This window comes from Dryobates pubescens, chromosome Z, assembly GCF_014839835.1.
Source record: "Dryobates pubescens isolate bDryPub1 chromosome Z, bDryPub1.pri, whole genome shotgun sequence".
Lineage (NCBI taxonomy): Eukaryota > Metazoa > Chordata > Aves > Piciformes > Picidae > Dryobates > Dryobates pubescens.
The window spans coordinates 17,984,583-18,008,424 of record NC_071657.1 but is presented as its reverse complement, the minus strand read 5'-3'; the positions used below and the strand labels follow the sequence as shown (position 1 = coordinate 18,008,424).

At 41.2% G+C, this 23,842-nt stretch overlaps 1 protein-coding gene across 1 annotated transcript in view; it reads right to left on the bottom strand.

Moving 5' to 3' along the window:
• Positions 1 to 10,518, bottom strand: part of GRAMD2B (GRAM domain containing 2B) — a 37,177-nt gene extending 26,659 nt beyond the window's left edge. The window contains exon 1 of the mRNA XM_054178365.1: positions 10,414 to 10,518. Within this exon, the coding sequence (XP_054034340.1) occupies positions 10,414 to 10,505 (92 nt within the window). The 5' untranslated portion in view covers positions 10,506 to 10,518. The remainder of the gene's footprint in view (positions 1 to 10,413) is intronic.
• Positions 10,519 to 23,842: the final 13,324 nt, after the last annotated feature.

The following is a 23,842-nucleotide window of genomic DNA, read 5'->3' as shown; positions in this document are numbered from 1 at the left end:
AAAACCAGACCACTATCAAGTTCCACAGGAAAAAAAAACAAACGCAACAAAAAACCAAACCACCAACCAAAACCAAAGCCACAGAAGAACTCCCTGTGCTCTGAAACTTGAGATACTATAACAAGATATTTTATTAAGTTAACACTAGGAACATAAGCCATTTAGCTCTCCTGCCTTTTCAACAGTTTCCGTTTCAGATATCCACTTCAAAAAGCAAAAGACCTCTCATATGTATCTTCACTCAACTGCACAACATTCCCATGATGCAGTTGTTTCGGGAGTCTCACCAGGCTGACCAACGACTTGTCTGAACATAGGCATGGCCAAATCTTGCACATGACAAACATGAGAGATGCATTTCTTGGGGGGGGGGGGGGGGGGGGGAAATTCATCAAAAGACCTTATAGGAGATGCTCATTCATCTGCTTGTGTGCTCTTTTCATTCTCCAACTTGATGGCAGCATTTAGGAGGAAACGTTTTTCTATCTCCTAGTTTTAGACAACCTTGTCTTCTAATCCTACTACAGCCTTTTATCAAATCACATTTTTAGCTTCCAGTGGTAACAGGAAAAAAAGGGAAAAGTAAAAATTCCAGATCTACAATTTGTTCAGGGTGCAGAATAGAGAGCAAAACACTGTGGGAGGTTGAGAGACCAGTTCTCCCACCACAGGCAAAAGAAAGACTCAGACAAAATGGATAGCAAAAATGGTGGAAAGTTTAAATGGAAGACCAATGAAAAAGTTTTACAGAAAACCACAAGCACTGTGACAAAAGAGAGAGATATCCCAAAACATACCCAAGAGCATCCCACCTGGGGGGACACCCAACACCACCCCCCTCCCCCCCGGCCCAGGGCTCCTTCTCCCCTCTCTGCCCCCAACCCAGCCTTGGACCTAACCAGGCCCAAGGGAGGTGGCTCACACCATTATCTAGGCAGTGGCGAGGGAAGAAAGAGGAAGTGAGGACCCCTTGCTGATGTTTTGTAGGGGAGCAGGGCATTATGGGATGAAATACCTAGCTTCCTGTGACCACCCACTGGGCTGGGCCCCCTTTGGGACATCCCAGGTGTGGCATGTGAGGTGGCATCAGGGGCCAGCACCCAGCCCAAACCACCACAAGCACTTAAGTGTCAGATCTACCAGTTGTTCTACTCTGAATTCAATTGAAAAAAACAACCAACTGCATCTAAACACAATCCACTTGTTCAGCATGACCATATAAGCAACTATTCATTAGATCTGCTCCTTAACTTGGGCAGAAACAGCACAAAACTTGCTCCGGAACAACCTTTGACCATTTGACTTTTACAAAAGAAGCCTGATCACTAGAATAGAAGCATAAAGATTTCATTATCTGAACCTACAGCTCTTGATGGCCTTTTTTTTTTTTTCACCACACTAAGAAATCCAGATCAACATGCCTCCATATGACAGAAGACTTGGCACATGGTTTTCCAGCACTAATTTGTGTTTTTGAAAACATGAGTGATTGTATCAGACTGAGTTACAATTAAAAACAACCACCCACCCCCCCAAACAAACAAAACCCCACCAAACAAACAACCTAACAATAAGCCCAAACCAACCAACCAAAAAAACCCACAAAATTGCTGGTGCCTCTTTTCTTAACAGCTTCTACTAAAAATAAAGAACAGAGATGATAGCAGAAATATGGGAGCATTCTTTCCAACACCTTTATTTCTTTCTTTGCTGTTTAAGAAAAACAAAATTAAAAAATGAAGCTTCCACAAAACACTTGACCAGAAGCTACTATTTTATGGTACTTTTAGAAAGACTGTCTCAATATGCTGCATTGAAATACTGATTTAACATGCTGTACACAAACTGCTTTAACCACTGTACTGGAGGAAAAAAAAGTGCTGGGTTCTGCACATTGGCCACAGCAACCCCATGCAGAGCTACAGGCTGGGGTCAGAGTGGCTGGAGAGCAGTCAGGCTGAGAGGGACCTGGGGGTGCTGGTCGACAATAGACTGAACATGAGCCTGCAGTGTGCCCAGGCAGCTAAGAGGGCCAATGGCATTCTGGCCTGCATCAGGAAGAGTGTGGCCAGCAGGAGCAGGGAGGTCATTCTGCCCCTGTACACTGCACTGGTTAGGCTGCACCTCGAGTCCTGTGTCCAGTTCTGGGCCCCTCAGTTTAGGAAGGATGTTGACTTGCTGGAACGAGTCCAGAGAAGAGCAACAAAGTTGGTGAGGGGTTTGGAACACAAGCCCTATGAGGAGAGGCTGAGGGAGCTGGGGTTGCTTAGCCTGGAGAAGAGGAGACTCAGGGGTGACCTTATTACTCTCTACAACTACCTGAAGGGAGGTTGTAGACAGACGGATGTTGGTCTCTTCTCCCAGGCAAGCAGTACCAGAACAAGAGGACACAGTCTCAGGCTGCACCAGGGGAGGTTCAGGCTGGATGTTAGAAAAAAGTTCTATACAGAAAGAGTGATTGCACATTGGAATGGGCTGCCTGGGGAGGTGGTGGAGTCACCATCACTGGAGGTTTTTAGGAGGAGACTTGATGGGGTGTTTGGTGCTGTGGGTTAGTTGTTTGGGTGGTGTTTGATTGGTTGATGGGTTGGACGCGATGATCTTGAAGGTCTCTTCCAACCTGGTTTATTCTATGTATGTATTCTATGTATGTATTCTATGTATGTATTCTATGTATGTATTCTATGTATGTATTCCCTGCTTGGTAAAAAACTTTGTTCTTCAGACAGGTTATACACAAACAGAAGGATGTTTGGGTTTCACCATGCAGCAGTTTCTTTGAGAACTGACACTGACAACATATACGCCACAAGCATTACTGAGATCTCTCTATTTAAAAGGCAACATTAATTGAGCAGGGAAAATTTAAAGTAGATATTTCAAGGGATGCCTGAATGCAGTATTTTTTTCAGACTTCTCAGGAAGAATAATGCACAAAAAGGCCTAATGAAAAACATGAATTGAGATGAAGATGGAACCTCTAATTGTGTCAGTCCACCCTGTTTCATCACCCTTGCATACGGACAGAAGCAGATCACAATGAAATCACTGTGCAGCAAGAGTCTAGCAATGCTGAACTTCCCAGAATTGTGTTTGCAGCTGATGATTTTTTTCTTACAGACCTGGAAACAAACATGTAGATAACCTAATACAAAAGCTATTATTTCACATTAGGAAATAGTAGCTTCCAACAATGGGTCTAATTGACAATGACCACAACAGTACCTTTGAACACAAGGAACCATTTTCCTTCAGAATTCTGGGAAACAGATTTTCTTACTTGAATCAGATGTGATATGTGATGGCCATATTCCTGCTAGAAATAGCTTGACTTTCTCTTTTCTCTCTCATCAGGATACTGAGCCTAAACACTCTGTAAAGCTCTTCAGCATATGTCTTCACCTTTGGCAACACCTGCTCTCTTCTATGCTGGTCCTAGTATATTCACATTTGTTGTAAAATTTGACAAAACTACACGGCCATATGTGTACTTATATTATTTACTGGACTTTCAAACTCTAACATTCCTTCTTGTCCAGAAAAATGCTGAATGAACCTAAATCATGTAGCGTAAATGGCAGATAAAAAATTACATCAGTAGTCTTTTGCCAAGGTGGTCCATCCCCCATAAGCAGCCTAAACTAAGATTCCTGGAATATTAAACCACTGAGGTGCCTATAGGAGTGGATCTTCACAGAGGATATGCCTTAGGTATTGTTGATTTTTGAAGGGATGTAAGGAACTGGTGTTTCTTCTAAAGAAACCAGTTTCATAGTAAGCTAACCTAGTCACAGAGGAATAATGCTGCAGTCTGCCTCCACATCCTCTACCTTTCTGAGTTTATCTGCTCCATATCTGCACTTTGATCATTATTTCCTGCCACTCTTTCTGGAAGTTTATATACCTCCCCCACCTTAGTGTGCTATTTTTCAAGGATGGATAGTATAAGCAAGTCAGTGCCAAGCAGAAGTTTAGTTAAAGAAAGTGAATACTACTATACCACACTGAAGCTCAGTTACCAAGTAATTAAGAAGAGGCAACTGTTCTCTGTTTACATACCCCGAATACCCCTGGTTTTACCTTTTATTCAAGTGTCCCACCAGCACTCCAGTATTTAATTCCATTACTGTAACAATCACCTCAGCATGGTACAGCACATCATGTTGTTTTACAAAGAGAAGACAAGGGTCCTATATAGTGGGCTGGCAGGGAGCAGTGGCCCATGTCCTTCTGCAATCCCTCACTGACCCTTGCACTATCTCTGGAATTTAAAAAAAAGCATGTTTATAATATTTGTTTACTGCTTTCTGGCAAGAAAATATAATGTTTTTGCAATTTTGAGTAACTCAGATATGTTATGGATAAGGCCAGAAATTTATTTTCAAGGAGAAGTGTGGCAACAGGGCAAGATGACTTCTCCTACTGTTTTCCTATTATTTGCAAATAAATAGCTTCATGATAACAATATTTGAGAGACTTTTGCTGATGGGCCTAGTTGGGTCCAGACAGCTATCTATTAATTTTCATCTGATCTTCTCTTCTGTAAAGAGAAACAAACACAAGATCTCTCTGGTATAACAGTAACACAAGTTTGAAAAGGTTAACTGGAAAGGCTATATATGGACTTGTCAACTGCTATGTACAGAACATTAAGATCATTCATCCTGGAAGTGGTATCATTACATAAGCATATAACTAATTTCTAACCACATGACTGCAACATGTATGGACATGGTGGTTAAGAAGTCAATACTCTGATATCATGTTTATGCATCATCTGTCAAAGACCAGCACTAAATCCTGCAAGCTTATCTATAGTATTAGGTTGCTTAACATGCATTTCTCAGAGACTACATGTAACCAGTGAAGGCAGCAAATCTGGGAGTATTTCATATTAGCCAGTGACGCACTTTGGTATGAAGAAAATAATGCCCTGATTCACAGCATGCATTTATACCCTTCTGAGTTCTTTTTAAAAAGCCCAGTTTATACCTTAAGCATGCATATATAGCGAAAAAAAAGTGAGAATGATAGGAAAAAAGGGAAAAATACAAGCAACTTAAAAAAAAACCAAACAACAAAGTCAGCATGAACATCATCATGAGGGTAGTTCAGATTGGAAACCTCTTTTCTGTCACACCTCAAATTTAAATGTTTCACTTCGCAGGTCTATTGTTCTTTTCAGATTATGTACTACAACTTGCCACCAACCAGGGAAGAATCAAAAAGACAGTACTTAGTATTTAAGCATCTCAATCCACTTAAAGTACAGAACATGACTAATACAGGCATATATCTATACCTTTTTCCTGTCACAAGAATAGCAGAATTTTGGTTGATCAAAAGGAGTTAACCTGAATCAAAGTGGAGGGGGCCAAGCTCCTTTTGGTGGTGTGCAATAATAAGACAAGGAACAATGGATACAAACTTGAACATAGAAGATTTCACCTAAATATGAGGAAAAACTTCTTTACAGTGAGGGTGATGGAGAATTGGAACAGACTGCTCAGGAGGCTGTGGAGCCTCATTCTCTGGAGACCTTCAAAACCCACCTGGATGCATTCCTATGCAGACTACGCCTAAGTGACCCTGCTTTGGCAGAGGGGTTAGACTCAATGACCTCTGGAGGTCACTTCCAACCTCTAATGTACTGTGACACTGTGAATAATCTCCCCTTTCTGCATTTGCATTTCACTCAAGTAAGAGACTAAAAGAAAGTTAGTGAGTTATGATTATGTGATTAATTATCTTTTAACTTATCAGCTGATGAACAGTCATTAAGAAACATGTTACAGTAGCATAGAACATCATACCAACTGTAAAAATCACATTCTCTCTTTTCCAAGGAGTATGTACTTTGCCTGTAAGCATTTTCCACTACTTTTAGCACTATATTTTCCATAGCATCTGCAATGTGTTTCCTAAAAAATAAAAAACAATCTGAAACTTTGCATCCCTTTAAGTCCTAGCCTCCTCATTTCTCTAAACTACACTCAGCAACTAGACATTATCTTATGCAGTAAAGGGACAGAATGTACTACTTAATGTTAGCAGTATTGTACCATACAGTAACTCAGCAGTGATTTAATCATACTAGGTGAAGTACTGTGTGTGGAAATCAGACAACACCCAAATGACTTCAAAAGAAGCAAGTATGTGTGAAGCAGAAAGATGGTGACATGGAATACAAAGTGTAATAACTAGCACTTTCTCTTTTCTCATCCATGTACCACACCCTCTTTGCAACAATACCACCTCTGTTCCACAAACTGTTCCAGCAGCGCTGACAGCTTCTGAGGCAGGTTCCACAGCACCACCACAAACAAAACACATTCCACAGACCATTCGAGGTTGAAAGGGACCTCCAGCTATTGTCAGGTCCAACTGCCCTGCCAAAGCAGGATCACGTAGGGTAGTGCACACAAGAATGCATCCAGGTGGGTTTTGAATGTGCCCAGAGGAGGAGACTCCACAACCTCTCTGGGCAGCTGCTTCCAGCACTCTGTCACCCTCACTGTAAAGAAGTTTCTCCTCATGTTGAGGTGAAACCTTCTTTGTTCAAGTTTGTATCCATTGTTCCTTATTATTGTGCACCACTGAAAAGAGATTGGCCCCATCCACTTGACACCCACCCCTCAGATATTTATAGACATTGATGATGATGAGATCCCCTCTCAGTCTTCTCAAGACTAAACAGTCCCAGGTTTCTCAGTCTCTCTTCATAGCGGAGATGCTCAGGTCGCCTTATCATCCTCGTGGCTCTTCATTGGATTCTCTCCAGCATGTCTCTCTAACTGGAGAGCCCAAAACTGGACACTGTCCTCAAAACACAATGGATTAATTCGATTTTGGTCTGAGGATCAGGATGTAATGGTCAGGGAATGACAGTTTGCAGGTGCTTTCTGTCCAGATGTGTTGATTTGCCTGGGAGGAACTTTTGGTACATTGCTATTCTAGGTCTGCGTAGTAACAGTGCCTATCTTCCACAGTGTTATCTCTGTGATAACACTGAGAGCCCACAGAGATGCACTGCAAATTCTGCAAGATGCAACTATAGGTAAGTATGTCAGAGCAACCCATTTTCTAAATCAGTAAAGTTCCTGAATCACTGTCAGATAGTATTCTCTGATCCAATCATGAAATAATTAAAAAAATCCCAATCCAACAGAAAAAGCACAACAAACAAAACAAAACCCACAACCCTCCCAAAACAGAGTACTTCTACAGCTTCAATCCTTCAGAAGCATCTATGGTAGCAGCAGACACATACTGAGCTACAAAGTCTTACCCGTACTGGAAGACAGTTTAAGTACACTTACAGTAAACACACAAATCCCTCTCCCCTGAGCTTTGGAAAACACTGAAAAATTCTTTGAACTTCTGTAACTCTGCTAGGATTTCTTTCAAATAAAGGTCGGCATGAGCTGACCTTTTGCATATTGTTCTCTGTTTGCATATTGTTCTCTGGAACTACATAAAGGTAATAAAGCACTACCCTAACCATACACACTCATTTTCTATAAACAAGTCTTCAGCAATCCAATTTTTAGTGATTTCGCTTCTAACTGAATCAAAACCAAAATTCTGTTCTTGTTCTTCAGTGGAACAATCACCCCTGCAGCCTCACATTAGTCAAGCCAAAGTTACTCGGTTTCTGAGATAAACTCAGTCAAATAAACACGACAGCTTTTCAAAAGGATCCAGGTTATCAGTTAAATGGGACAAGCAAGTAAATTCCAACTTTGTTTCCAATCAGCAAATGCTTAAGTAATTTTCTAGTTTAAGACAAGTCATTTCAACTTTTTTTGCCTACACCAGTCTTTTTACCCTCCTGCTGCCCAGGGAGTACTTCTGAACCCTGTAGCTTGCAGTGTAAGAGACTGCCTAGCCTTCCCCTGCATGACACCTACTTCACACTGAACAGCAAAAATTGACAACTAATAAAAAAGGAGAGTCATAGTAAGTGAGACTTCTCCATTTATCATTCTGGTTAAGACTAACCTCACTTCTACAACTACAGCTGATTCAGCACTGAAAGATTAAACACCTGGGGAAAATCAGAAGGTCAGTTAGCTGGAACACGTGCAAGGTCTCTGACATCAAGCTTTCTGCATACTTGTTTTGGACAGTCAGATACAGATCTGCACAACCTTCACTAAGTTCACTGGCATAATTCTGAGATCAAGGGTGGGGGAGATCAGGACCTGACTTGAAATCAGAAGACTCTGAAGAAGGTCAAGGAATTAGGTCTCATTCACACAGCAAAGTCACTGATGTGATGACACCATACAGGATAAAGGACACTTAGAAGACAGTTTGATCCCCAGTGCTCTTTAAGAAGCAAGTTATTTCTGGCAACAATTTCACTGTGATATGCACTTTGGGAATACACCTGCTTAGATACCAGGGATACAACAGTTGGGGAAAAAAAAAAAAACAAACAACTAAATGAAACAACAACAACCCCACACAAACAACCACCAAACACAGAAAACCCCCAAACACCTCCACCCCTGGGGAAAAAAAAAACCCACAAAACCATAAACATCAACAACAACAACAAAACAAACAAAACCCCCCAACCAACCCAAAAAGCAACCTCAAATCACAGACCTCAGAGTTTCTTTCCAGAGAAAGAGCTAGTAGCTGGTAACTTGTTCTCTTTTTTTCTGAAGACTGATGATGATTAAACCTCTGTGGTGAAAAGTTCTTTGGGGAGACGAATCATCCCAGATTGGAAGAAAGTAATTTTTTGTGGGTTTGATGAGAAATCCCCAGATTTTTTCGTTTCTTGTTTCACAGATGCTTAACTTCTCAGATAGCGTCCTTGAATTCAGAACTCCATATGAAACCAGACAACTGCTTTATTGCAGCAAGCTTTGGTAACTACCGTAGCTGTGGTGGTTTGGCCCTGGCCTGGAAGCCAGATGCTCACCAAAGCCACTCTATCACTCCCCCTTCTTAAGTGGACAGGGAGATAGGGGGAAAAAATATAACAAAAGCCAGTAATAGCATAGGAGAAATTTTAATAACAATAATAAGCAAACAGCAATAGACCACGCAGAAGCAAAAAGCAAAGAGAGAGATTTTAGTCTCTACTTCCCACCAGCATCATGACGGTCGGTCTGGCGAAGCAGGGCTCTCTAAGCTTGACAGTTACTTGGGAGGACAGACGCCATGGACAAATCCTCTCACTTCCTTCTTTTCACTTCAGTTCTTATATCTGAGCTGACATCATACAGTATGGAATACCTCTTTGGCCAATCTGGGTCAGCTGGCTCAGCCATGTCCCCTCCCAAGATCTTTCCCACCCCTCAATGTAATCTTGGGGCAGGAAACTGTTGAAAGGACACTGCCTGGATACTTACTCAACACTAGCCAAAACACTGCTGTGTTACCAACTACTGCTGCAAAACACAGTACTAGAAAGATGCTATGAAGAGAATTAACTCCCGCTCAGTCCAAACAATACAATAGCCTGTAAGTACCTGACCAACCAGAGAACCTCCAGAGGAAGCCAAGGGCCAATGCAGGAGATGCAGTTTTTAAGCCCTGACTTCTCCTGGCACTATCAGAGGCTAGCCAGGTCTGTGGCCTCTTCTTTCTCCCAAACAGTATCAGGGATTTTTGATCTCTTTGTCCAACTTTTTCAGTATGTGTTGGGTCAAAAAGCAAGAGGCCAGTTCCAGGTATGTGCTGGGCAAGAAGTAAGATATGAACCCATTTCGAGGCAAGTGAGTTCTCACCACCTTGCCAGAATGACCAGTCTCTCTCTGGGATGAAAGTCAGACTGGACTCCCATCTTACTGCATCTTGCCTGTACCAAAGTCTGTCAATTTTCATCAAAGTTCTGGCACCCAGAGAAGAGGCTCACTGCTTCCCACTGGAGCAGATAAACATTACTGTAAGTGATAAAGATTACTCTAAGTGAAAAAGCATGGCTGATGGATTCCTGTGTCACAGCTGATAAAAGATTTCCAGGTTGTTGCTCAAATTATTGCAAGCAGTATTTGTATGCCTTGCTCCTAAAAGTACGACTTCGAACTTCAACGCTGGGTTCAGGGCTGCCTCTTGAAGAGGGCAGACCTGGACTAAGCAGGGATGTTCATGCTTAAATTTAAACCTAGAAGCAAAGACCCCTTGGCGACTTTTCCCTATGAACTTTAAACCAAAGCCAACGCCCACAATTACGGAAGCCCCCAACACGCCGCCGAGCCCAACGTCCGCCACCCTGGGGCTTCACCCCATCGGCACCGCCTCACAGGGCCTGGCGGCCGCCGTGGCTCCGCCGACTAGCTTCGCGTCGCCGCCTCTCCCCGCCGAGGCAGGCCGGGATGAAGCGGCGTCCCCCGCAGAGCTGCGTGGGGTCCCAGCAGGCAGCCGCCAGCGCCTCCCGGTCTAGGCAATACTCACAGCCGCAAGGTGCTCCTGTTTTCCCGCCTGCCGGCGGCCCGCCCAGCCATGGGCTCATCTGCATCGCACCGCGGCTCAGTCATCAGCACCATCGGCACCCCGACAAAACTCTACAACCCGCCGCCGCTCAGCACTCAAAACGACGAGTCGGACAGCCCCGCCCCCGCCCCGGCAGCCCCGCCCCGGGGCGGGCCACAACGCTGTAGTCGTCCTGGGCCGGTTGGATCCGGAGCCTGGTGTCGAGGTGGGAAGCCGCTGAAATCCGGTTCCGCTCGTCAGTCTGGCGCTCGGCTGCTGTCACGGGACGCGGCCTGGAGGCCAGCCCTGGCTGCGGAGTGATTGGCGGTCCCGAGTAGCGGCGCCGGGACCCACGTTGCCTGCGCGGCCGATCTGTTAAGTGCCTTATATTATTTAGTCAGAACTTGTCGGGTGTGACGCAGCCTTCCGCTGATTGAACAAGGGCTGTCCTTAATGTTTCATACGAAGGGACGGTAGATGTGGTTTCACACACAGGTGGTCTGAGGAGGGGAGGTCGCCTTGACCGAAAGCCGGCGCCCTGAGGTGAAGGCAGCTGTGTAGCCCACACGGTTTCACGGTCCAACCTGGCAGGGAATTTGCAGGCTGGCAGTAACTCCACCACTCCGTCAGCGCATTTCCCCGGTGTCTGTTTGAAGCGGACAGTAGTCCAGATAGCGATGCTGCCTCCAGACAGCTGTACTAACGATAACTGTGGTGATTAGCCACATCTGTGGCTGTTTCAGGTGTTGTGTGGGTTTGTTTGTTTGTTTGTTTCCTTTTTCTGCTCATCACCCTAGGCTGGTGTGTCTGTCCAGGAAATTATCTGGTAGCCTACAAAAAAGAGTGCATGGCTTTCCCCTGGTTTTTGCTGGTGGGACTGTTGGGGAAGTTGCACTCAGAAAGTCAGATGGCAGCATTTGCCACAAGTAATCTTGTGTGGCAGACACAACTGTCAATGTATGCATGAAAAATGGTTTCTTTACCTAGTTAATAGTCAGTTTGGTGAACTAGGGTTTTTAAAAAGCAAAGGTGCAGTCTCTGGCTATATATGCAATCTAAGGAATGCCAACCTTGGGATGAGGGTTCAAAGTAGCATTTTTAGAAAACCATCTGTTTTCATCATTCAGTGTGTTAGAATATATAGTAGAATTAATAATAGAATAAGTTCTCTCCCTAACTGCTGGGCTGTTCACAGGGAGTGAAAGAATAAATACAGGGGAGTAGGGTCAGTGAACATCAAGATAGGAGACAGACACGTTTCAGATTAAAAGATGTATGAAGCAAATTTACCACCTCCCCATGGTATTGTTAGGATTGCTTGATACACAGTATTTTGAAGGTGCAAGAACCAAGTATTAGGTATTGCTGCACAAGAAAGAGATGTTAAAGGTGGAAAGTCTTGGAACACCATTAGCTGCTTGGGCACACAGATCCTGTAGAAAATGTGAGATTTCTTTGTGGTCTGAGCTAGACCAGGTTAGTTTAGTTACCTCAAGTCGAGGAAAAATGAAAAAGACTGTGTGCCAAGCTGCACAGAAAGGAAGGCATTTAAGATGGCTGTAGTTCTGGGAGACATCATTAACTAATGTTTGTGTATTATTTAACATTAAAACCAAGGCACATATGGAAAAGAAATGAGATGTAATTTACAGAAAAGTTTAGGTCCTGCACCTGTGAAACATTGCTGTCTTATGCTCCCCTGAGGAGTGCCTGAGTAATTGCATTGTACACTGCATTGTAAGAACCTCTCCCACCCCCTTATGCCTGATGCAACCTGTAGCTATATAGTGGCATCCCATTTATCTAGGGGATAAGCTTTCAGCTTGTCTGGGCTGTGCTTAGGGCTGGAGCTGAAAGAGCCTGGGAATGTCAGGTTGCCATCCTCTGTTTGCACCCAGGACTCTTTGCTGAGCTGTAGCAGCCTGTGTGAGGTTTTGGTTTCACTGTGAGTTGTTGTCACATCACTGTGTACTACCAAGACATGCACAGTATGTCTGGAATCAGTAGGAAAAGTGACTGCCTACCCTTAACCTAATTTTTTGGATGCATTTTGTTACACTAGAAAGGCATCATTTGCTATATCTGGCCTATTTTTGATGCTGGAGGCAGACTTATAGCTGAGTAACTCTTGTGTAGTTCAGCCCACTCTAGCAGAACAATGCTGGTTTAAAGGAGGTGAGAATCTGACTTACAAATATTTGAACAAATAAAATCAGCTGCCTCTTGAGTGCTTAGATTTTCAGCCTCTGGCAGATTTAGCTACTACTGACTGTCTCCAGAGATTCCTGCTTCTACCACAGTGGTGCAAGAACTGGAAAGGAGCTGCTGGGTCCCTGCTGATGAGTTTGTGTTTTAATTTCATCTGGCTCTGTTATGAAGATATGCAAAGCTCTCTCTTTTAATCACGGTATTTACTGCAGAAGAAACTTACCTTCTGATACATTGATTTCTGCAGCCTAGATACTGAAAATGAATCCATATTAAATACTTTTGTTCCATTTCATGATACTGTTAACTCTTGTCAGAGACTTGATTCTGATAAATTGTCTGTACCTGCCTCTTTATTGCATTTTGTGACTATCTCTTAATGATAGTGGAAGTAATATGCAGTTACTATATCTTGGGTGTGTTTTTTTTTTTTAAGATTTGAAAAACAAAACTCTCTGGCCAGGCTGTGTCAAACTCTGTGGTGTAGCAGCTTCAGAGTGCTCCCAAGCAATAAAGTCCTGAATGCTAGGATTCTCAGTAATATCTAGTGAGGAGTGTCTTAGGTTAAACAAATAAATGTGCAGCCACTCATGTGGGTGGAATATACTTCAAAACAAAATGTTTTTCTTTTTATGCTGTGGCAAATTTTATGCACAAAAAAAAAGCACAATTGACCTTTTACGGTATAGTTACAATTTGTCATGTGTACAGATAACTGTAAAGCAAGTATATGAAGATTGAGCAATCGTGTGGAAATCTGGGCTGTGTTTCTCTCTAACTGGTGAAGTGCAGATAAGTGAGAGAAAGAGAAATTGCTGTACTGTGAAATTGGGGACTACTGGTTAGTGCTTGCAGTGGTGCCATGTAGGCAAAAACAGCATCACAGAATTATTAGGTTTGGAAAAGACTTTTGAGATCATTGAGTCCAACTGTAATCCAACTACTGTGACCACTAAACTATATCCTGAAGTGCCACATCTACACACTTCCTGAACACCTCCAAGGATCGTGACTCTACCACCTTCCTGGGCAGACTGTTACAACGCCTCACCACTCTTTCAGTAAAGAAATTTTTCCTAATACCAGTGTGAACTTCTCCTGGAACAACTTAAGCCCATTTGCTGTCATCCTATCACTAGTTACTTCAGAGAAGAGACTAACCCTGGCCTCACTACAGTCTCCTTTCAGGTAGTTGTAGAGAGCAATAAGATCTCCCCTTAGCCTTCTCTTCTCCAGACTAAACAACCCCAGTTCCCTCAGCTGCTCCTGGTGTGACATGCCCTCTAAACCCCTCATTAGCCTTGTTGCTCTTCTCTGGACATGCTCCAGGACCTCAATGTTGTTCTTTCTCTGAAGTTACTACATTAAATTAGAGAGGGTTACAAGTTTTTCATAATCAGGGCTTTCAACATGATATGTAACACAGCAAAGGATGACATGAAGTAATAGGAAAAACTTTAATTGTAAAAATAGATTTGAAGATACATATGACATTACAGAAAAGCAGAATGGGAAGGGACTGAGTCATCAAGCTCATTCCCTATCCCAGGGTAAGGCCTGCTATTCCTGTGTTGTTCCTGGCCAGACTCTTATCTAAGCTATTCTTAAAAGTCAGCAATGTCCAATCAGTTCCAGGGGAAGTCCTCCATGCTAACATGATCCTGAATCTTCCTTGCTGAAATATTTAAATCCATTGCTTCTTAATTTATTCAGTATAAAGAAGAATGAAAAACTGTCTTTCATTTTTCTTTATTTTCTTATTCTCTTTAGCCTTGGGTAAAAGGTATAAATTGTATTTTGTGGACTTTTGTTTTTCCTATGAACTGTCTGTAACAGTTTTGGATCTTTTCTGAAGTGCATTGCTCCAGCTCAACACCTGAAGCTTTACTAAGGCTGCATAGAGGCAAGATTAAAAGATTACTTCATCAGTCCTATACACACTACCATTGTTTGTATTTTGTAGTAAGTATTTAAATGTTTTACAGCAGAGTGAGCCTGGCTCAGGTTTAATTGTTGAACCGCTGTGACCTGGTGAAGTTTTTATAAAGGACAACTGAGATATTATTCTCTAGTATGTTAGTAGCTGATTGTTAGATTTGACTAAGTATGACCTGTGTATCCTTTTTTGAATGTCACTGTGTTCTTTCAAGTTCTTTCTTCAGTTTAGCAGAATAATTAAGAATCCTGTCTTGAATGACATGAGGAAAGGAAAGTTAAAGGAGCCCAGTGAGATACACTGGAAAGGGCAATATAAAACACAGCAGGAGTGCTATCTGTGCCTAGAGATTCTTGGATAGGCTGTTGCTGATGAATGATATAGACAATCTAACTGGAAATGAACAGGGTTGGAAACTGTCATAATCAACTATATTTATGTATCTTGGGGTTTTGTTTCATTGTGGTCATTAGGGCTATTAATAAAGTATTTCTCATCCTATGTGGTGAGTATCACCATGCCTGGATGTGAGGAGACTTTGTTGGGAAAGAATAAGGCAGGAAATGAGTACAGTGATTTCTGGCACTCTGCATACTTTGAGAACATTTCTCCTTAGTAAAGAATTCTTCTTTACTTCTTTGCAGGTGCAAGAATAGATGCAGCCTAATGGTACTTTATTATATGAACTTTTTGATTATGGCTCACTACGTGTCTTATCTTCAGTTTTCTATATGATACTCTGTATTGGAAGGATTCTGAAAGGATTCTTTTGAAAGCTACACAAGTGCCTTGGAAGTTATTAAGTGATGGAAGACCTGCTAAATATGTCCTTATATTACTCTGTTGAAAAATGATAGGAAAACAGTCATGTGTTAGCTAGCATAGAACTAGAGGATGCAATAGTATGAGTCACAAACTGTAAGACATTTGGAAAGGCATTGAAACAGTGAAAAAATGTGATTTCTAGAATATATGCAAGTCAGCCACAAGCCAGAACAAAATGGTTTGCAGCCTGGGAGGTGGAAACTAAAAATGACCAAAAAAAGAATGCATTAAAGAGTGATGCATCATTGGAGGAAGTTGCACAGGGAGACTGTGTACTCTGTCTTTGGAGGTTACAAGACCCAGCTAAGCAAAGCCATACCCAATTTGAGCTGATGCTGGTGATAGTCCTGCCTCAAGCAGGAATGTTCAAAAACATCTGCAAGTTACTTGGCATAGTTCAGTTCATACTTGCTCAAAATAAATGGAGTGTGCATTCCAAAGTCCTAAATAGTCCATAGAAGATAACTAGGGCCAGAACACAGTGAGTAGTGCACTTTATTAAAGAAAAAACAGTTTTGGCCAAGGAAATGAGGTCACTTGCGTGGATTAAGAGTTCAGTAATTTTTTTGCTTGTTTATAAAGGTGTGAGATTCCTTTATAGATACATCCATATCAGGTAAAAAGTGGCATCTGCCTGTGCATTCCTGGTTTTTGTTTAAGGGAGCCTGGATTACTGTATTGGCTGAACTGCCCTTTGGGCAGGGAAGTGCATAGGGCATATAAAGGAAGTAAGCCAGGCTGAAAGCTAGTTGGAGTATTCCTCACCAAACCTGGTGAAGCATGCCAAGGCTGAATACTGAAACAATTGGAAGAAACACACTACTCTACAATTATGTACTGCAGCACCCAACAGGAAAAAGGAGAGAAATTCTCACACTGAACTTCTGGGATATTAGTAATGGGGTGTCACCCCCTCTTACAGTGTATATGTAACACATTGTACTCCCAACAGCACGTTTACTGCCATTTTGATACCAATGGCTGATGCACAACTTACTGCATGGAGTCACAGAAGACACATTGCATACTGTTTGTCTTACTGATGTGTCTTATTGTGTGTTGTGCTAATCAGAACAATATAGGAAGTAGGGCTGTTGGCACAATGGGTAAAATAAAGGAACGTCCATCTCTCTCCAAATTGTTCATGGCAACTTTCTCATATTCTGAAAAACACAACTTTGTGATATGCCACCTGACACAGTCAGTGTCTCCACTTAGTTAATAAGACAAAAGCAGTCAGCAGATTTCCCAAGCAATATTTTGCCCTGGACACCTCACAGATGGCATTGTAAAAATGTTGTGATGCCTAGATCCTCCCATTTATAATGAAAGTACTGAAACTCTTGGCAGAGAAAAGCATTTTGTCTCCATTTATAAGCATTATTTATGTATATTTATATGGTTTATTTATATATGTATTATCATATATATTGGCAAGCCAGGCAGGAAAAGATGAATAAAAATGTTACATGTTCTACTCTTGTGGATCATCTCAGTTTGATTTCTCATCCTCTGCTTATGAATGTCCAAGGGAAATCCCAGGTGATATCCAAGTGTAATTTCTCTGTATCAGATAACATGGACAGAAATTTCAGTCCAGGTGCACCAGTATGTTTAAGACATCAAAATTATTTGCATATAATGAATAGTGTGCATGCATGTGTGTAAGTATTGAATCTATGTATGGTAAAGCACTGCACATGCCTCTTTGAACCAGATATGCATGCCTGCAGGCAGACTTTCATGATATATCTAAACATGGTGTTGAAAGAAACCTTTAGTCATCTGGAAGTCTCTGAAGAGCAGCAGCAGCATAGTATGTTAAATATGTAAGAAAGTGGACACAACTTCTTTGAGAATAAATTGAATCTTCCATAAGAAAAAACCAGTGCCCAGACCTCCAAGAGCTTAGGGAAGGATTCTTAGCCTGAGGAGAGGAAGTAAGGGATGCAACATTATGTGAGAGCATGAATCATGATATCAGTTCAGCTTTACACCAGATGGGTTGTGAATAATAAGCTGTTCTCCTCATCCAGATAGAGTCACTGTTCTGTCTTATTTAGAACTAGGAGTTACATTACTCTGGGAAAAACAAACAAACAAACACCCCAGCAGTGACAACAAAACCAAATGTAGGTATGTCTTGCATAGCAAGGCCACAAAGGGTGAAATCCAAATCATAGGTTCAAGTCACTGAGCAGTAAAATGATTGCCAGTGTTTCTGGTGCTCATAATGGAACTGTACATATGACACATTTTCCGAAGATTTTAAGTATGTGCTTGTCTCTTTACCACAACTGTTTAGATTGTTTCCTTAAACAAATCTCATTCCCATCCAAAAATGTTCAGAGGGAAAATATTAATGTACAGATTTGGTTTTGTGCTCAAAGAAAAATGTAAACCTCCTCTGTCATCAAGGAGAAGAGGCTGGCCCCCTCCTCAGTCTGTCATCCCTTCAGGTAGTTCTAAAGAGTTATGAGATCTCCATGCAGCCTCCTCTTCTCTAGACTGAACAACCCCAGCTCCTTCAGACATTTGTCATATGTCATATGCTCCAGGCTCTTCATAAGGCCCTTCTCTGGACATGCTCCAGCACCTCAATATCTTACTATAGTGACAGGTCCAGAACTGAACAGGAACCTGTCCAGATCCTGTTACGAATCTTCCAGGTGGAGGGTCAGCTCCCTGTTGTTTTTGTCAATATTTTGATCTGGAGTATTGGAAAATGTTTTAAAATGTCAGAACAGCTCTATACATTCATGCTGATAAAATGCAGCAAGCACATATGGCCAATACTTATATCAATACAAATATCCAAACTATTATTGCTGACACTTAAGCTATAGCTCCAGAAACTTAATTTGCTTCTTAAGTCAGCTCTGCTCTGTCAGAAATAGCATGCTCCTATGGTGATGAACTCTGAGCTTCCCTCTTGGAAATGTTACTGACCCACTGGATTCTGTCAAATTTGTGCTCATCCAAAATTAGTGAAGTGAAAACAAAGGTAAGTAAAATTTTAGGCATATAGTCAATTTTTGTCTTCAGCCATAAACAGATAAACGAGAGCAATCATTAGTATAGAAAATTGTGGATCTTTTTATGTGGGAAGAATGCTTTAAGTGAATAGGGATGCATTGAAAATAGTACCTAAAAATGCAGTCTGCACTTCTTTTTCTGAAAAGCATTTTCCTTGATTTCTCATGTGGCTCATTTTGGGTAAATCTATCCAGACTGACAAACACAGGAAAAGCAAATTTGGTATGTCCATCTATTAGCTCATTGTGTGCAATCATGCATTCTGTTTTATTAGATTGTCCAGTACTTGTAGCCTGCTGTTCTGTTTTTGCTGTTGTCAGAGGTATAGTTTCACAGCAGAGCTTTATAATTGAATTATCCTTCTTACTGAAACAGCAATTGAGTAAGCTGGTTTTCTAGAAGGCCTCCCTGTGCTGCTTGCTACTTGGCAGACAGATTCATTATTGAGTAATCTGAGGCAAAGGACTCTGTTCTTTGTGAGGGCTAATCACGTTGCTGTCATAGCATATGTGGTAGCTTTTTTGTGTACTGGTTATCTAGTGGTAAAAAAAAAAGTAGGCAGCTCTGTCTGCCTAATCATAGAATCAATAAGGTTGGAAAAGACCACAGAGATCATCAAGTCCAACCTGTCACCCAAGATCTCATGACTACTAAACCATGGCTTCAAGTGCCGCGTCCAATCCCTTTTTGAACACCTCCAGAGACGGTGACTCCACCACCTCCCTAGTCAGCCCATTCCAACAGCTAACAGCTCTCACTCTGAAGAACTTTCTGCTCACCTTGAGCCTAAACTTCCCCTGGTGCAGTTTGAGATGGTGTCCTCTTGTTCTGGTGCTGGGTCCCTTTCTGTCTGACTGCTCTCTGACCCCAGCCTGGAGTGCTGCATGGGGTTGTTGTGACCAAAGTGCAGGACTCAGCACTTGGACTTGTTGAATGCCATCATGTTGGACTCCATCCATTTGTCCAGCCTGTCAAGGTCCCTCTGGAGAGCCCTTCTACCCTCTAACAGATCAACACCTGCCTCCAACTTGGTGTCATCTGTAAATTTGCTGATGATGGACTCAATTCCTTCATCCAGATCATCAATAAAGATACTGAACAGGATGGGGCCCAGAACTGAGCCCTAAAGAACACCACTAGTGACTGGCCTCCAGCTGGTTGTGTTCTGGGCTGAATAGAGAAAGAGGTCAAATTTTATACTGGCCAAATCAGAGGTGGTTAAACAGCACCTACTTCTGTTGAACCCTCCATATACTGTTATGTACTCATGTCCCATGCATAACTGAAAAATGAGATAAAAAGAGGCATAGAAAAACACATGTGAATTTTTTTTTTTAAAAAGGCAGGCTCTAAGTGATTCTGGGTAAAAAACCTTTGAGAGCACTAGTTAACATTTCCAATTCCTTATTCTCTGTTTAAGCTTGAACATATCTCTCTGACATTTGAGTTGCAAGAAAGGACATTATGAAGATACAGTATTAAAAAGTCCTAATAATATTTCAGAGCAGGAATACCAAGACCAACAGATTTATTTATGCTTATGACCGAATTAGTCATGTGACTTGTCACCCCATATAAAGCATTTGTGCGTAATTCAGCCTACAAAGACTACATAGAGGAGCTCACTTCAAATCACTCTTTAGGATGACTGAGCACTGACCAGTTACTAAGGACAGCAGTTGGTAAAGGATTTCCAAGTTGATTAAGATCCTAAAGCTACTTTGAAAAGCTTTTTAAAGCTATTTTATTCATAATGAGATGATGTAACTACTACATATGTTTGTCTCTTTCCTGCAATAGATAGGGAAGGATAAGTGGCAAGTATCAGTCACCCTCTGACACTGCCTTCCCTTGTTTATCTATGTCATCTAAAATGTACATGATTTATCCAGAATTCTTCATTGCAATGAATTTCACCTTGTGAGTCTTCAATCCAACGAGTCTAGCCTTTCAAAATATGAATGCCTTTTTTTCCTTAAACATGAAGCATTGTAAAGTTTCATGTAGGATAAAACACACATTTTGTTAAATTCTCTGTTCTAACAGTTTACATTTGTTTTGTACATCATAGATAGTATTGGATGACCTCACAGAGCTAATTTTAAGACTTGAGTTCATTCGTGTACAGTGTACACATTGAAAGCCCTACTTCAGTGTAGTAGATAAGGAAATAAAGAACAACACCCTTCTGTCCTTTGTTACAAATTTGTCCTTTACAGTAATGCTCACCTTCCCGGCGCAATCAGTAACTTGATTTAAATTGCCATTTCTGTGTTCACTGCCTTCTCATACATTAAGGTTCTTCATTGTGCTATTTTCATGAATGTATTTGTCCCAGTGCCCTGCTATGTTGCTGCTCTGTTCCCCCCACTATCAGATACAAACAGAACACTCAAAGACATCAGGATTTACCTCATAAACACTGATCCGAAACTCTCTGTTGGGCTGACTGGGGAGATGGTACTTGACTTCCGGAAACTGTGCTGACTTTCTGAATGAAAAACGTTGTCCTCCAAGGAACTCCCTTTTCTCATAATTTTCATGTTGTTCACTGCAGAGGTGGGTAAATTCAGTTCTAGATCAGTCCTTCAAATCCGCAGCCTTTCACTGCTGTAGGAAGTGCAGTCTTGGCTCCAGCTTGGGCTAGTGTTTAAGATCAGTTAATGAGTAACATACTGATGTGACATCACAAGAGGTTTTTATTTTTTATCTGTAGCACTTCATAAGTTCACTTGGAAATAAAAACCATCAAATCTAGGTGCACTGTGTCTCTGGAAAGTCAATATTAACAGCAATAACATTTTCTGGTGAATTAATGAATGTAGAATGAGAACTAATTCAAATGATTTTTCATTGACAAGTTTGTATCAAAAACTGTAATGTGATCTGTCATAAATTCTGCTTTTTGAATTATCTACCTGTCTCTAATTCCCCAAGTCTGAATAATGTAACTGTGTATCTTACAGAAGTGACTATATCCACCCATCCTGATACATCAAAGAATAATGTATTACACTTCTCCACTGAAAAATTGTTGTACATGTATCTTCTATAAAATCATGTCATTGCAGTTCAGCTTAAGTACAGAAAATCTTTTAATTCTCAATGCACCAATCCCCAACTGAACAAACACAGTTTCTCTAACCATTTTTTTTTCATAGGAATGGGCAAATATTAACTACAAACACAGTTTTCTATTTGTTGAAGATGAATATAATGATTAGGCTAGTCAAGGAAAGAAATGATAAGTGATGGTTCTTTAGGCTGCAAGTCCTCTTGCACCAAACTTAGCACTCTAGGACCTTCAGAAATTCTGTTAAGCTTCATTTAGGGCTTTAATTTTGAGCCATGGTAATAAGGATTCTTCTGTGAAACTGGAACACATATAGAATGTAGTGTTCTCTTTCTATTCGCAGCATCTATAAACACATTGTGACAAATGCCTTTAGACTGTTCCCAGGTTTTACCTGTAAGCTCAAAGATATGTGGTCAAACTATGGTGTCTTTCACCATGTTTGATTATTTCCCGCCCTGGTTTCTTTGCATAACTTAAATGCCTCTTTGCTTTTTTAAATATAAACTTTGTTTCATGACCAGTACCAAGCAAACTGTAAAGAAATCTATAACTGTCAGAAACAACAGGAGGAAATGTAATTATTAAAATGCAGGATTAACATCCTAGCAAACAAGCTAAGGTGGGAAGAAACAGCAATTTCCTTGTCATTGGAAATTCCTAATGTGAGAAATCTTGAAAGAAAACAGTCAAAAAAAGGAATTAAATACAAACTCCTTTTTTATCTTAGGTATTCCCTGTAAAATGGGAAAAAATTAACACTTGTACTTAACAGTGGTATTTAATCTGCTTGGAAATTGAGTTGGACTTGGTTTTCCTGAGTTAAATGTTCTGAATTAAAGACACATCTAGTACCTGTGCTCTACATCTTTGGTCTTAGGCCTTGTTACTGATTCCACTTGATCTTGTGTGATCATGGATTGCAAACACATGACTGCCTACCTAGGAGAAGTCTCTGTACTTTATCCCTCATAAAACAAGTGATATAACCTTGAACAAATACGGTAAACAGAGGCCTTGGCCTCAGGCATGTTTTTCATATCTATGCACTTAGGATAGGGAGTCTTCATGTATTTTAAAGAAACAAACATCCTTTAAGTAGAAAACTTAACTGAAAATGTGAGGTTGTAAATCATGAATATGAAGTATTTATATGTGAAAACAATCTGCTTAGTAAAAATGTAATGAAAACACAACTAATAGTAAAAATGACAACTGTGTGCCTTTTCTGTGTTAAACAGAAAGTACAGATAGAGAGCAGTAGAATTTTCCCCAAAATGGGTAATTTCAAGAATATTTTTAGAAAGAAGTAACTATGACATGATTTCCCTTCTTCGATTTTATGCATCTTTGCTATTGTCCACAAAACAGTTAAGTTTTCCTACAGAGTACCATGCCTCCCTCTGAAATACAGCAGACTGAGTCTGTGCTTTCCAGCCTGCAATTACATAACTGCATTGTGTATGCCTGTACTGAAGAGCTTCCAGGTTTTCCCACGTTAGTCCTATACCTGGTCAAGCACTTATATGGTGGGTTGAATGCTCTTGTGGCTACACAGCAGGTATTGCTGAACCAGTTTAGGACTAGCTCAGGCCTGAATAGCTAGAATCATAGAATCAGTTAGGTTGAAAAGGCTTTCAAGATCATGAACTCCAGCTGTAAATCTAACACTGCCATATAAACTTCGTTGCAGTGATGCTGTCATTATGTATGGCCATGTGAAGCAAAACAGACTTGTGTGACAGTGCCTGGAGACTCTAGCTGCTTGTGAAGAGGGCTCACCTTTCTTGATTATGGCAGCAGTAACTGCCTGGATTGATGGAGAGAAGAGGAACAAGCCTATCAGATGCATTTCTGTTGGGAATAGAGAGAGACTGATTGCAGTGACATTATATGCTCAAGAGATGGAGCTTTGCTCTCATTGTCAAGCTCAGACAAATTGGATTTACTATTGATTTCTAGTGCCTCTGCACAACTGTGATCTTGAGATGTTTTGGAGATTATTCTGGGTCTGGAAAAGAAGGTGGTAGTTTGCAGTTAGAAGCCCAGAAGGGGTTACTTGATGGTGCCTGTATAAAGAAGCTTGAATTCATGTTGCTTTTATTGGAAGGGGATCTAAGCTGTATAATCAAACTTGGGATTGCCCTGTGTTGATGAAACCTTATAGTTTATAATCACTGCGCAAATTTTAAAAGCAGTCAGTGTCTCCCTGTCTTTCTGATTCCTAGTATCCATAAATTTTCCAAGGGAGATTTAGATAGCTGCAGAAATTTCAGCTATAGAGACAAGTGCCAGATAGAGTTCTTACTTTTCTTAGTTCAGATCTCTTAGCA